We start from the raw sequence: 14,398 nt of genomic DNA, 5'->3' as shown, positions 1-14,398 counted from the left end.
GAATTTTGATGATAGTAATAATTAATATTATTTATTTTACAGTAATATTAATAATTATAGAAGACTTTTATAATAATATCAATAATTATCCAGGTCAATCAAGATCCATAAGTGAAAACATTAGAGGGGTTTGTACATCGCCCAATGCTGCACCCTTCCACCAAAGTTTAATGACTGGTAGTTTTGATCTGTAATGCCACTGACAATCAAACAAACAAACAAACCAAACTGAAACATATGTTTCAGTTTGAGACGGTAACAGTGATCAGTAGATGGGATTTTTGGATGTTGATGCCATTTAGTTTCTACCCCGCTGCCACAAGATGAAAACCTTATCTTTGTCACAGCACGAATAACTCCTGGATACTGAACATCCTAAATTCATACAATGCACAAACTGTGCATTGGCTTGCTCCTGGATTTGTTCGAATTTTCTTTTTAGGCACAATGTGATTCAAAACAAAGCAATACAATTTGAAAATGCAGGCCAACTGAATAAGATAAGTGAAGAGAAGATAAGAGGGATCATCATCTGTATGAGTACACCTTTGAGGCATGACTACTGAAGATACACAATATGTTTGACTATGAAATGTGGAAAAAATCCCACCTATCCGCCAAAGTATCTGGGCCCTGAAAGAGTCGGCGCTAATGCAATTCTCTTGCATTTCCTCCCGTGAGCACAAATTGAATCAGCAGTTTGGACTGCTGGTGATTTCCACCATGAACTTACCCTGGTCTTCAGCTAACTACTTAAATTACTCACACCACTTCCACTTCTCATTGTGCCGGCGAACCTCATGTGGGTGTCAGCCGCTATGAACGGCGCTTTGGGTTGTTTTTTTGTTTTCTGAGATGTACAAGTTATAAAACACATCGGCACTGGTCGAGGCTACATATGTGTGCATCTAATTATGCAGAACATAAGGCCCACAAGGGCAAGCAATAATTGTCTTTGTCTAGAGGAGGGACACTGTTTTTTAACTCTAATTTTTACCATTTCCACAAATAAAAGCATTAATTAGGCCTTTTTGTTTAATTTGTTTTCATAGACAAACAGATTTCTTCTATGCTCAAGCATTATATTGACACCATGAGTTCCCAGGCATGATCATGGTCAGATTAACCCACTCAAGGGCCCAAAAGAGCCCATGTTGAGTGTAACGTGTGCGGTTTTTCTTTGTTTACTGTTACTTGGCCCCAGGTTTGCTGTATAGGAATTTGATGAAATACAAATTATTTTGGGAATATAAAACATTGAAGCACAAACCTGAAATAATTAAGGTTTTAAAACTAGATTTTGACACAAGGAACTTCCTCACAAAAGAGCCATGCCTAATTAGTCAAACAAACCTTGGGTTTGATAATAATAGGAAGGAGGATGGGAGAAATGTAGTGAGAAAAGTGTGATTATTGTATAATTCTTTACTTTTGAATATCTAATAAACTAGAAAACAATAAATGATTTTAAAAAATTGCTTTCGTTTTGGAGTTTCACTCACTCACTCCCAATACAGAGACTTGCTCCTGGTTCTCTCACCTGGATGACACCATCAGCATCAGTTCTCCTCTCCACGTTACCAAGTAGTTGCCAACGGAGAGCCGCTTCCTCCTCTCTTGTTCATTGGTGACACGGTACGCCCATCAGGCAGAGCTAGCGCCGGGGCATTCCCTATCCGCGTGCTGTGTCGAAAATTGAAGTCTTTCCCCCTTCTACCATTGGACTGAACCGCTGTCAGTTGGCTTTCCTCACACCGTCTGCCTCCCAAGCGCTCTGTCTGCTGAGAGCGCTGTCATATTGGCTGCTAGAAGCAGCAGCGACCACGACAGAAAAGAAAGACCCCCACCATGGTGAAGAACGGGTTTTCGCCGCGTTCAAAGAATAATTTAGTATTTTAAATATGTTTCATCAGTATTCAACTAATTCATTTGGACATATTCGGGATGATACTATCAAGTATGCGCGTACCTTTTGTACTTTCATCCAACACCGCGGTCCACAAGTGGGATGTATGCCTGACTTCTCTTAATAGCCATTTTTTGCAGACAAAGAGAGCTGCTGAATAGGGCTTTCAAGAGGCACACGGGTAAGATATGAATTCGAGAAACGACCCACTACTTGTCATTCCTGTGACATTTGTCTGCAAAATATCTTTAACCAACCCAGCACGACTTGATTTATTTCTGAATTTTTTTTGTGTCGCTTTTTTCACAAGCTAGCCCGTTAAAAACGCTAGCTGGCTGGTTAGCCAAAGCTAACTAAAACGCTTGAATCTCTTATTCTATGAAATGCTAATAGTTAGCCATTTTTGACAGGTCGTAAGCCTGAACAGCAAGTTAGCGAACCGGTCTGCATTTAGTTGTACGGTAGCTTGTATCTGTTGCCAACTTATAGTGGGAAGTTTCTAATATGTTTACGGTCTGAAAGCACTAGCGTTAAGTCAACTTGGCAAATTTAAGCCGAGCTAACGTTATCTTTTTGGCTGTAGCTTCATTTAGCGGTCCGGCTGTGGATGGTTAACGTGTTAGCAAGTCCGCTAACTTGGCTGGGATCAGAGAAAAGTGGGGCCTCCAGAAACGAAAAGGCCTTCCAGCCACTTCTATGTACCAGCTATAATAACGATTTTGCTCGTTAGTTGTGTCTTCTATTGTTGGTGGTATTTATCATATTTCAAATGGGTACCGTTAAACGTTAGTATAATGAAGCTTTACTATCCACGTCAATCTATTTGATAAGTTCACATTTAAACGAATAGTGTTGGTAACGATATTGTAGGGATGACTTAATGTAGTTAACATCAACTTGAAGAGTTTGTCTTTAAAATCCAAGTACTGGTGTGTTCTACCAGTTATTTAAACTTGACTAATGTTAGGTACTTAGTTTTCTGTTTGACGTAGATATTTAATGAACTACTGAGCGCAAACTATGAACAAAAAGACAAAGACAAACAATTGCATTGTTAATACAAAATAATTTTGTAGGAATATATTTGACTGCATGTTCTGCCTCTATTTGAAAAGTTTATATTTTTTGCCAAAAATAATAATTTAAGAAAGACAATTTCATAGTTTGCCTTAGTATGTTGAATGAAAGTTTTAATATTTGCTGAGATTTTAATGAAAGAAGAATCAGTGTGATTTGTCAGTCATTTACTGACGACATGGCTTTCTGCCATGCCACATATCTTTCAGAATGCAAAACGCTGCAAATATCTCATTAACTCTGATCTGATCTGAGCAGAGAAGGCATCCTCCTTTAATCCTGTCTTCTCTACAGCCCTCTCTCAGATCAGCATGATCCCAGGAGAATGGGTGTGTTGGGCTGCCAGAGAGCAGAAGTAGCCTAGTTCTGTTTCAGGGTGGCTGTAAATGGTTTGTGACTGGATTGCACTGTTGGTGTGGCCATTTTGAGTATTAGAGAATTATATTGGGCGACAAAAGTATCAAGTAATCAATCTTGAATGAGCCGAGTTCATTCTAGGTAGATGTATGCAATATTGTATGCCCTTTTGGTGTTTGTCCTGCTGTAGACATACATTTTGAACTTTTAGTTTATAATATTGCAGAGAGAAATAATGAAACCTCATAACTTTCACCAAAAAATATACTGTAACCAAGTAGGTGAAAAATATGACTGCTGCTAATCCCCCCCCCTGGCATTTGTTTTGGATAGCTCCAAGAATTTCTTTGACATCTAATAAGAATGTAAACAGGACACAGGGCAGAGTAGCTAACTAACACACTTTCCTCACATTTGTAATAATTCACATGCATATTTATGGTACACCTAGAACTCTGCATCTTTGCTTATTTTGTAATCCTTGTCATCTATTATCAGTTAACAGTGAAGCCACCTAGATGTGCAGTAGTGGATGTGCCTAAAACAGTCTGACAAGTTTATTTTTTCTTCTGTGTAATGTTAATGTGCTGAAGGTATGTTAGCTAGCATGCTTTTTTTATGTTGCAGGACCTCGATTATTATTGCTCACAAATAATTATTCAATTATGGCAAGTGATAATAATAAAGCTGTGTTAAGCCTATTTGGGCACAGTTAACTAAGTTTTAGAGACCCTGGATTATTTTAGCTGTGTGTCTTGGCAACTGGAACCTTTCATTTTTCATATGTTCAGGTGAAAAACTAGCCGAGGGATAAAACACACTCACCCTGGTGAAAAATCCAGGCTCTCGAAATGGTGCCGATATATAAATCTCACAATACCAGTTAATCTTTGAGGTAAGACATTTGGGTGTGAATATGAGGTTATAGCCAATAGATCTATGTTTTAATGTTTGCAGTAGGATTATAGAATCAAGGCAAAAGGTGTCAAGTTTAATTACATTCTGAGCCATGTTGCTCTTATGATGAAACCTGTAATCGATTATGTGAGACAGTTTGCGCCCAAAGTCAAAACTATTAACATGCCATTAATGTTAATAGTCGGTTAGTTTTACTTTAGCAGATTGTTTTATGTGATATATATATATATACATACATACACATATACACAGGGTTTTTACACCCTTATAATAACAATGACTAAGAAGTGTGGAACTCACTGAACTTTAAACCTAAACATTTATTTCAGGAAATGTCAATCATCACTTGCTAGTGTTGAGCAAGGCATTTTGGACTAAACCTTTAAATTAATTTACAACTCTTGAGGTGCGAAGGCAAAATAATAATATAATTTTAGTGTCAATAAAAATCTCACAATTAAGAAAAATCTAATTTAGCATTTTCTTTTTTCCTATTATCAAATTGGCGGAAAAGCTGAATAATGAGTAATTCAACAACAGCTATGATGATGGCTGACCACGTACCTATCCTAAATAACTTGCGTCGTGTTAATGCTGCCAGTTAGGATAGGTGTCATATAAATAATGTGCAAAAATAGATATTCAAGTAGTTCAAACCTATGTTTTTTTAAAGAACAAATATTAGGGCTGTCAAAAAAACTGAAGTTCTAATAGTGAGGTTTCAGATTGCAACCAACTAAAACTTTGCCTCTGTGCCAAGTGTGTAGATAACTACGGTGGCTGATGTTTAAAGGCAAATTACTTTATTTCGAGCCAGTGTTTGGTTTGTCAATTCATGGCTATTGTACAGACATTGCAGCCGGCTCTTTTTCGGTGATTATATACACTAAAGTAACCATAAATATTATTATTATTATAATTTTCCATTTCTGTCAATAGTTCTATCTAAATGATACACGCTGTTCCTTATTTGGTTAAATCTTGAATAACATCCTATTGATTTGGCAATATGGAATGGTTTGGGCATCCATAGTTCAGCTGAGTTTCTGTGGAGACTTGCCATTATGTGAGGAATAATCATAGCCTGTGCTTTGGGCACAGTGCCAATTATTTTCCACCTAGCAGGAATGGTGCAATAATAGGTGTCGCTTACCATGATGAAGTGTGGCAGGTTGAGTTCACCCAAACTTGTGTCGGCTCGTCTTACCTGCCATGCTCTATCTAACCGGTTCATGGTGACTACTGCTGTCACAATGCTCAGTTAAATTATATAATTCTTAAATTCTAACAACGCCCGTCTTGAGGACTTAAGGTAACGTAAAGTCCTTCAAATACATAAATTAATCAAACCAATTAACAATAAATATTAAAAAGTGAAATGGTTAAATTTAGGAATTTAATAAGGCCATGTGTAAAAGGGTTTTTGTGAAAGCAGGAGTAGCACGCTTGTCATTCAAGTAATTGTTTTTATCTTTGATATTTAAAGCAGAAATTTAATTTAATTGTCCATGGTAAGACAATAATTTTAACTGAGGCTTCAATATTAATAACACACATTTTGTGCTTAATACACTTTTAATGATTGATTGCGAATATGACCAGTATTTGATTAATAGGTCTTTGCAAGTTTTTTGACTAAAGCCCTGTGGAAAGTTTTGCCTAATGTTGCAAAACTTAGATTCAGCAAACCATCACTATGACACTACAAATGATAACAGCAGGAAACACTCAGCAATATATTTATTGCAGCTTTTCTGTGTGTGTTAAGTGGAGAGATGTCATTTTTTGTGAATCCAGAGCAGGTCAATAAAGGGGGATGATGGAGACATCACGGGTTTATTCATGATATCCATGGCAAATCAACTTAAATCAGTCATGTGCTTAAAGACCAGTCTGGTTTCCTGTGCTTCACAGAACTGTTGTCTCATAGCGGACTGCAAATCCATATTGTGCTAATGAAGGTTACAACTTACAAGGCAAACTTTAATATGTAGGCAGGTCAACATGATATGATGTCTTGTAGTTCGATGGCTGCTTTTCGCCCAGAAGTAGATGGAAATTAAAAGAAGTGGGAGGGAGTAAGGGGGCCCAGCTACCGAGGGTTGAACCTCCTTTTGTTGTGCGCCTTAACTGGGCACATGCTATTAAAGCTGACAAGTTAGGGATTTAAATATTCAACAAAAATTCCCATAATTGGAGCGCATTTTCCTATAAATTACTGTATCTGGGGTCATAATAATATCAGTTACAATTGCACCAATTGCAATTTTCTTGGCTGATTTGCAAGATCTACAATTGACAGCATACACAAACATTTTTGGAACTTTCTTTTCACGACAACTCAAAATGAAACTATTTCAAATAAAACGCAGTGTTAATTCACTTTTCAAGTTATTCAGCTGTCTGTTTGCTGCATTGATTTGGATTTATTGTTAACATAATCTAGAAACGGTGTCTGAACTTGGAAAAGAAAAATGTTTCCTTTTTTTTTATAGACCACCTGCCTGTACTCGAACTTGCTTCACTGTAAAATGTGCACCTTTTTGAACACAGTTTGACACTACTACTTACAAATCCTTGTCAAACTAGTGAGTATGTTAATGTATATCTGCCCTATTTGCTGCTGTTGCAGGGGAAGTTCTTGGTCAGGTCTAGACTGGCTCTGTAATACAGTACATACCAGCAGATCAGCTGTGATCAGAGCCTGGGTTCATTTATAGCTGTGGCCTTGTGTCCCTGCACGTCTGCCTGGCAACTCCTAACTCCGCTGTTCCAACTACTCAAGCGTAGCCCATCTCTCAGCCACTTTAGCCCTGGTATAGTCTTGCCATGTCAAATTACTAGGTACACGGTAGTCTGGAGGATTTTAAATGTAGGACACTCTTTGTGCAGCTCGTGTGTTGAATGTAGGCGCCAATTGCTGTTAAAAGATTTCTCATTTTTGTCTCCTGTCATCTTCAGGTCCTGCGGGCTCCTGTTGATGAAGAAAGTGGGAAACATGTGGAGCAACCTGAAGAGCAAATGTCAGACACTCTTTCACAACAACAGTTCCGGGCCCAGTGAAAGCAGGGATGAGGCCAATATCGTCCTCTGTGTGGTGGATCTGGGCCTCGGCGGCAGCTCAGGTGAAGCACAGGCATCAGGCGCCTCCAGCCCATCGCGGAGCCTCCTGCCAGTGCCGATGGCTACAGTGGGACGCCGCCACCATAACTGCGTGTCGGACACCCCTCAGATAGTGGAGATTACAATCGACAAGGAAACTGAGGATGTGCGAGGGGGATCGGGGGTTCCCATGGCCCGGAGAGATTCCTATTCCCGTCATGCTCCATGGGGGGGCAAGAAAAAACACTCATTTTCCTCCAAAACCCAGAGCTCTTTGGAGGCAGAGAGGCGTTTTGGATGCCTACGGGGAAGTGGGAATCGTAGGGACAGGCGTTACGGGGTCGGCTCCATCCAGGAGATGTGTGACTCTGTATCTGGAGGACGCCGTCTGAACGCTCGATCTTTGCGCCAGCGGCTAAGGGATACAGTCGGGCTGTGCTTACCGCTGCCCGCTCGCAGACGCTCCCGTTCTGCTAAGAACCCTGTCGCCTCTAAACGGAAGATTCACCTGACTGAGCTCATGCTGGAGACCTGCCCCTTCCCGCCAGGCTCAGACCTTGCACACAAGTGGCACCTGATCAAGCAACACACAGCACCGGTCAGCCCGCATTCCTCCTCTGCCCTGCTGGACGCTTTTGACCCGGCCCACCCATCTCCCGAAGACGAGGAGGAACGTCTGCGTGAACGCCGTCGACTTAGTATTGAGGAAGGTGTGGATCCACCACCCAATGCACAGATCCACACCCTGGAAGCCTCAGTGCCGGGCTCCTCTCTCTACAAACTGGGACCAAAGATGGCTCCTTGCACAGGAGAGGCCTCTGGGGAAAGTCGGGCCTCAGGGGCCATCAGTTCTGTGGCCACTGGATCATCAGGGGCCTGTGGGCCGGTGTTGGGAGCTGCAGCATCAGCCCAGGACTGTGACTCTGAAGAGGATTCGACCACCCTCTGTCTGCAGACCCGGAGGCCCAAGCAGAGGAACGCCTCTGGGGACGGTCACCAGAGCAGGCAGCAGCCTGGCCCCTGGAAAGTTCACACTCAGATAGACTACATCCACTGCCTGGTGCCGGACCTACTGCAAATCACAGCTCTGCCCTGCTACTGGGGCGTGATGGACCGCTACGAGGCCGAAACGCTGCTGGATGGACGGCCTGAGGGCACCTTCCTGCTGCGTGACTCAGCCCAGGAAGACTATCTCTTCTCCGTTAGCTTCCGCCGATACAACCGCTCGCTGCACGCACGCATTGAGCAGTGGAACCACAACTTCAGCTTTGACGCCCATGACCCTTGTGTTTTCCACTCTTCCACCGTCACAGGACTGCTGGAGCACTATAAGGACCCCAGCGCCTGCATGTTTTTTGAACCGTTGCTCACGGCGCCTCTCCATCGGACTTTTCCTTTTGGCCTGCAGGACCTAGCACGAGCCGCCACCTGCCGCTGGACCACTTACGATGGTATCGGCTCTCTGCAGCTGCCCCCTGCCCTGCAGGACTTCCTCAAGGAGTATCACTATAAACAGAAAGTACGAATTCGCTGGCTGGAGAGGGAACCGCCACTCAAAGTGAAATAGGGTGCCCTTATCCATTGCCTGTACAGACTGCAGGAGGATTACAGAACTTAAAAACAAACAAGAAAAATCCTCATTAGGCTATACTGATATGCCCTCTTTCTGGTGAGGGACGGATTTAAATGTAACAAGCTACACAAGATTAATTCTAATCTTTGTTTTAGTTATTATTTTCATCACAGAAAATACATATGATTATATTTAGTATAACGCTGTCTGGCAAGCACATGTTTTTGTGTCGAACAGGTTGCTTTGGCGGAGAGGGAAGGCAAATATCAGTGCTTTGTGTATTTCTTTTGCTGCTTTGTGCTAAATGTCTGCCTGATCCCACAACATCACCCTGCCTGGAGACCTGCCTGCATGCTTCCCCGTATTCAACCCAAATTGCTATTTAGGCCCACATGGCTACATTGTACAATTCACTTTGTGCTTTCTGTATTTAATTTTTCTTCCTTAGCTAAAGCACCATGTGCGCACGTGTGGGGGATCTGGAGATGCTATTTTATTGCAGTCAGAGCTTGTCCCACAGAGTGAGCTACATACGGCACATTCTTTGCCATCTCTTTGCACGCACAAGCATCAGCTCAGCCAGGGTCAGATTTTGAGAGGGTCCACTGAGTTCAGGACGGCACGTCAGGGAAATGAAGTGCTTTCTAAGGACTATAGATTAGTCCTTTAAAAAAAAAAAAAAAACGTAGTTCCTCCTGAAGCAGTAATAGTGAATGTGTGTCCCATTTAGTGAGCAAGCGGAACACGTCAACTTTATTCCCACTGTGCGTCAGCGCTTTCAAAACTGAATATTTTCTTACAATCTGTCCCTCCTAACAATTCAATCCATAGCTGCAGTTATCGCAGCTGTTTGACAGTTTTTTGTTGTGCATAGTTCATTTCTCCATGTGTGCAATTTAGCTCCAAGGTTGACATTTGCGCAGTCTGCTGTCGTTGTGGAATCATGTTAAGGCTCAGTAGATTTACATTTTAAACCTGCGTCCCTCATTTAATTTAGGTATTTTTTGGTGGCATCTGGAATATGCTTCTCCCAGTCCGATAGTTATCTTCACCAGATAATTGTTACGTTGGTGCAGATCACTTTGACCATTGGTTACAGTAAGGATCGCTAACAAGTCTTCTCAGAAGACTCAAGGGCACGCGTGACAAGCTGTATGTGACAACAATTCCAAATGCTAGTGTCCTTTTAAAAATTACTGTGAATTTATCTGAAGAAACAAGAATCTGCTTGTTAAAATTGGGAGCTGCAACTCTCACAATTTAGTTAGTTCTACCCCATTACACCTTAATTTATATTTCTTTTTTGAAACCATGTTAATGTGTTTTTCAATGAAGATCACTGTTGCCAACAGAAAGGAAGTGACTTCGCCTTTTCTTTGGAGTTGATGTCCCCAATTTTATAAACATAACCTCTCAACCTCAACACATCTCCTTGACGCCCAACTGCATTTATAGTCCCCAGTTATAGCTCTCAGCGGAGGCAACACTCTGGAGAGGTTGGCATATCTCAGAGCTTTAGTTATGTAACCTGAATGATTTTATTTGGGACAAAAACCCTGCCAGCCAGCTGCTCACTTCTGTTTTTGTTCTCATTGTGAAGAGGAAATAAGTGTAACCTATGTGCCTTTCAGAGATCAATTTATCCCGCTCCATAATAATTAGTTGCTTTGGAATCCAAAATCTGCGGCATGTGTCGTTTCAACTCTGTCCACTCGGGTGCCATCAATCAAAACTGAAGAGAATAATAGAGGCGAGCTGGAAGCGCACCTACTCACGGTGCACGTTGAACGTTTTTGTAACGGATACAATCTCAGTGGTGCTCTGTTGGTTTGAGCAATGACAGATTATTGAAATAAATTGTAAATTAGTTACATCTCGCGAATGCATGCATTAGTCTCTCACCATATATGCCTGTATGGTATTATGTTTTTAGTAGGTCCAAGCCAGCCCTACTGTAGCATATTTCAGTCGAAGACAAATCAAACTCCAGCTCTCGCACGTGTCAGCGACTTGGCGTACAAATCCTAGACTTTTTACTGTGAGGATTTTGTCATTTGCTCGTGTTCATCAATTCATCAGCAACAGTGTTAGTTCTAGCTCTTAGTAGTAGTAGTAATAATACATATTACCTGGCTTTTTTTAAAGGAAAGAAAAGAGAAATTTGGAGACGGGCAAAGACGAGAAGAGCGATTCCCTTACGACATGCTTTCTAGCTAACATAATTTACTGGAAAGCATGGAGATGCAGAAGAAGTGTGAAACTTCAATGATATATATTAATGTATATATTAATATTAAAGGTGAAACCCTGAAATGCAACATTGAAAACCTTCCCTCTGCCAAACTACCATCGTATTTTCACTTGTTTATCAGGCAGAGAACCAGACACATTTTTTTTATGCAGGTGTTGAAAGATAAGCCAGGGGTGAGGGGCATACGATTAACATTTGAGTCAACACTTTGGTGTTTCAGGAGTTTTCAGGCATCCACACTGTCGAGTAGAAGAAAGCCGGATCAACTTGAAAACCCACAGAAATCACACCACCTTGCTCAATGTCACCCGTCTTTCCATGCTACTGCCAAGCAAGAGCAAACATCCTTGCAGCACCCCCCGACCTCACTTGCTGGCATTAATCACAAGCTAATTTTACCATGTTGGGGATAAAAATGTACTGGATCCTAAAAGGATCACTGTGTTGCCTCAAGGCTGCTGTCCTTTTTTAAATTTATTTTTTATCCAACTACTCTCTCTTCCCCATCCTCACACCCCAATCTGGCCACATCTGGAGGCTAAAGTTAACATTAAGGAGCCAGCACCAGCATAGGGAGGAGGAGGAGTTGGAGGAAGAAAGGAGTGAGCTCACCGAGAGCCATGGCTTTCGGTTTTTGTGGCAACAGCGAGGGTTTGGGATTTGTTGAAGTAAAAAAGCACTTTAATTGCGACAGTGCAGTGTAGTCTGCAAAGTATGACAGCGACGTTCTTTTTTTTCTTCTCTCGTTGCATTGGCGCTTAACTCCAGCATATTGGATTTACAATGACAAGTTGGGCTGAGTGACAACTTTAAGGCTTTGATTTGCATCCGTATTGGGCAAACATGACAGCGATTTTACTTTTGGAAATGTAACCTACTTAGGTCATCACATAAAGAATTTGGGTGAATGTATTTCTTGCAATCAATCGCTGCTGAATTATACCGTGCGTATACACATTATCAAACAATTGATCTATGTCCTGCAAGGCCTTTGTTCTTTATTCTGGCTTATGGTCATTTTATGTACTTGCACAAGTAAAATATCCACATTCAGTCAGGTAACTGCCAGACAAGAACTCCATTGGTTGTCTTGTCTGTAAGTTAACGATCATTGTTGGCCTGCTTTGACTAAACTCGGGGATCATATATGTAAAGAGCTACCCACTCTATACATCCAATATGGATTTTAATGTCCCCAGCACCTGAATCAAAGCAGAGTTGTCACTTTAACCTTTAAGAGTTGTGTTTCATATAGAGCCCAACCTGAAAAAGTCCTACTGTCTGAATATTTATTGACGACACTCTTTTTAGCTCAAAGCAAGAGCAAGTAATACTTGCGTGAGTGTTGGAGGGGACGCAAAGTGGACTGTGAGAGGCGACAACGCCAACTCCTATGAACACCCCCTTCTCAGGCAGGCCTATTGCGAGGAGAGTCCCGCGACCATCTCGACCCATTTTATTCCCCATGGGAAATATCCAATATTAAGCGTAGCACATGTTTGCCATATAAATCCCTTTTAGATTTAGAAGAGGGGAAATACAATTTTTTTAAACTCATTGTATAAATGATGGGAGTAATGTAATAGGGGACTGATGAAAATAAGTTTGTATACTTCTGTGGTGCTTTAACTTTTTTGAACATACATTTTGCACACACTTGCTCTCACTCGCATCTGGACTAACTCCCAGGTATTGACACATCTGCCCCCCCCCCCCCTGCTGTAACCGAAGCAGAGTGATGTGTACATGGACCACATTTAGCCAGCACCACCTTTGTGTCATCCCCTTTGCCCCAGAAAAGGGCGGTGCCAAGATGGGTGTTTACGTGTATATTCATAATCTATGTTCTCCAGGAAAATAAAATGCCGTGAATTGAACTATTTTGTCCTTACATTGGTTTGACACCATTTCGCTGCACTATGAGAGCCTCGTTTTGAGGCAAGAAACCACTGGGTCCGGTCTGGATGAGAGATGGGCTAGTTGTGTCGCTAGCAGTCCTGCTAAATTACTGCAACTTCCCTGCATGAAGGACTTCTTACCCCACCCTCCTTCGTAGTAATCATGGTTTCAGCTCTTAGAGAACAAATACATAAATATTTTTTTTTTAGATGTTCATGTTCCCATATATATATTTTAGAAAGCTGGGTTAAGTGCTATATGCAAGCAGAAAAAAAGATGTAGGAAATAATTATAATTTTCCATTATTACTTCTCCCTAATATGCAATGGAGTGTAGTGTAACAATGGTTGCAATCCTCTGTCACTTTAATGCTGTACGTGCACATCGGTTGCTGTGTGGATGTCGGGTGCCGAGGAAACAGGACTTTACAATGATGGGAACTAATAGTTGTCACTTCGCAGCACCGCTGTGTTCCCAGAGCGCCTTATTCGTTCCAACCAATCACAGATAGTCCCCGGGCCGCAGTCGCTGCCACAGGCTGACCACACTGTTGTCGGACGAATATTGCTGTACCATTATCTTCTGCTTTTCATCGCTTTTCTTTTCCCTTTTTTTCTTTTTCTTCTGCTGTCAGGTAGGATTTTGAGCGTGTAAATGGCATAATCATGTTCACATTTCACTGTCTGTTCTGTATATCTGCTTCACCATTCAAAGAGACAAACAAAACTGTTTTCCAGTATAACCTTTTCATTTTTAAGAGCGGTATGATGCGACACTTGTAGCTGTCACTCTTGGTGCTTGGCTTATGCTTCATTGTCTTAATATTCCAAATAAAACTGTTAAGTGTAATCCACACTGGCCCATTATATAATATTGAGTTTGTTTGTTTGTTTTATATTGTGGTGTCCTGGCAGGGTTGGATATAGTATGTGTTTAGGGGATGCTTGATTTCATTTAATGGTTACAAGACAGCTCTGCATTCAGTATGTACCAAATTTCTTCGTCTTAGATGTACCTTCAAGCAGCGTTCAAGTTGACTGTATTGTGAAGCACTTAAATCATAATTTTATTGACTGGTGGCTGAAAAACATTGATGCAATAACATCAATTTATGAAGTCAAAGACTCATAACAGACCTTCACATATTCCCATTTTCAATTAAGGACCAAAAGGATATACTATACCCTCGATTTCATAAACGGCCTAATTAATGTCATGTTTATCCAGAATTCCAAGCATTTAAAAAAACATCCTGTAGCTTAGATGAAAAACATTCCTAATAAAGCAAAGCACACAGCTGCAGCTCTGAGACTGC

At 41.3% G+C, this 14,398-nt stretch overlaps 2 protein-coding genes across 2 annotated transcripts in view; one reads left to right on the top strand and one right to left on the bottom strand.

The window, feature by feature from the left end:
- spast (spastin) overlaps positions 1 to 1,333 on the bottom strand; it is a 5,440-nt gene extending 4,107 nt beyond the window's left edge. Inside the window, exon 1 of the mRNA XM_056436206.1 lies at positions 1,323 to 1,333. Within this exon, the coding sequence (XP_056292181.1) occupies positions 1,323 to 1,333 (11 nt within the window). The remainder of the gene's footprint in view (positions 1 to 1,322) is intronic.
- A 507-nt stretch (positions 1,334 to 1,840) lies between these two features.
- Positions 1,841 to 13,954, top strand: socs5b (suppressor of cytokine signaling 5b). The gene is made up of 2 exons (XM_056435721.1): positions 1,841 to 2,087; positions 7,220 to 13,954. The coding sequence occupies exon 2, from the start codon at positions 7,239 to 7,241 to the stop codon at positions 8,925 to 8,927; it is 1,689 nt and encodes a 562-aa protein (XP_056291696.1). The 5' UTR covers positions 1,841 to 2,087; positions 7,220 to 7,238; the 3' UTR covers positions 8,928 to 13,954.
- The last annotated feature ends 444 nt before the right edge of the window (positions 13,955 to 14,398 follow it).

Source organism: Pseudoliparis swirei, chromosome 17 (assembly GCF_029220125.1).
Source record: "Pseudoliparis swirei isolate HS2019 ecotype Mariana Trench chromosome 17, NWPU_hadal_v1, whole genome shotgun sequence".
NCBI classification, from domain to species: domain Eukaryota; kingdom Metazoa; phylum Chordata; class Actinopteri; order Perciformes; family Liparidae; genus Pseudoliparis; species Pseudoliparis swirei.
This window is presented reverse-complemented; position numbering and strand designations above follow the sequence as displayed.

Bases quoted from the DNA above. Each gene is read 5' to 3' on its own strand.
- socs5b (XM_056435721.1), top strand. From the start codon at position 7,239: ATGAAGAAAGTGGGAAACATGTGGAGCAACCTGAAGAGCAAATGTCAG.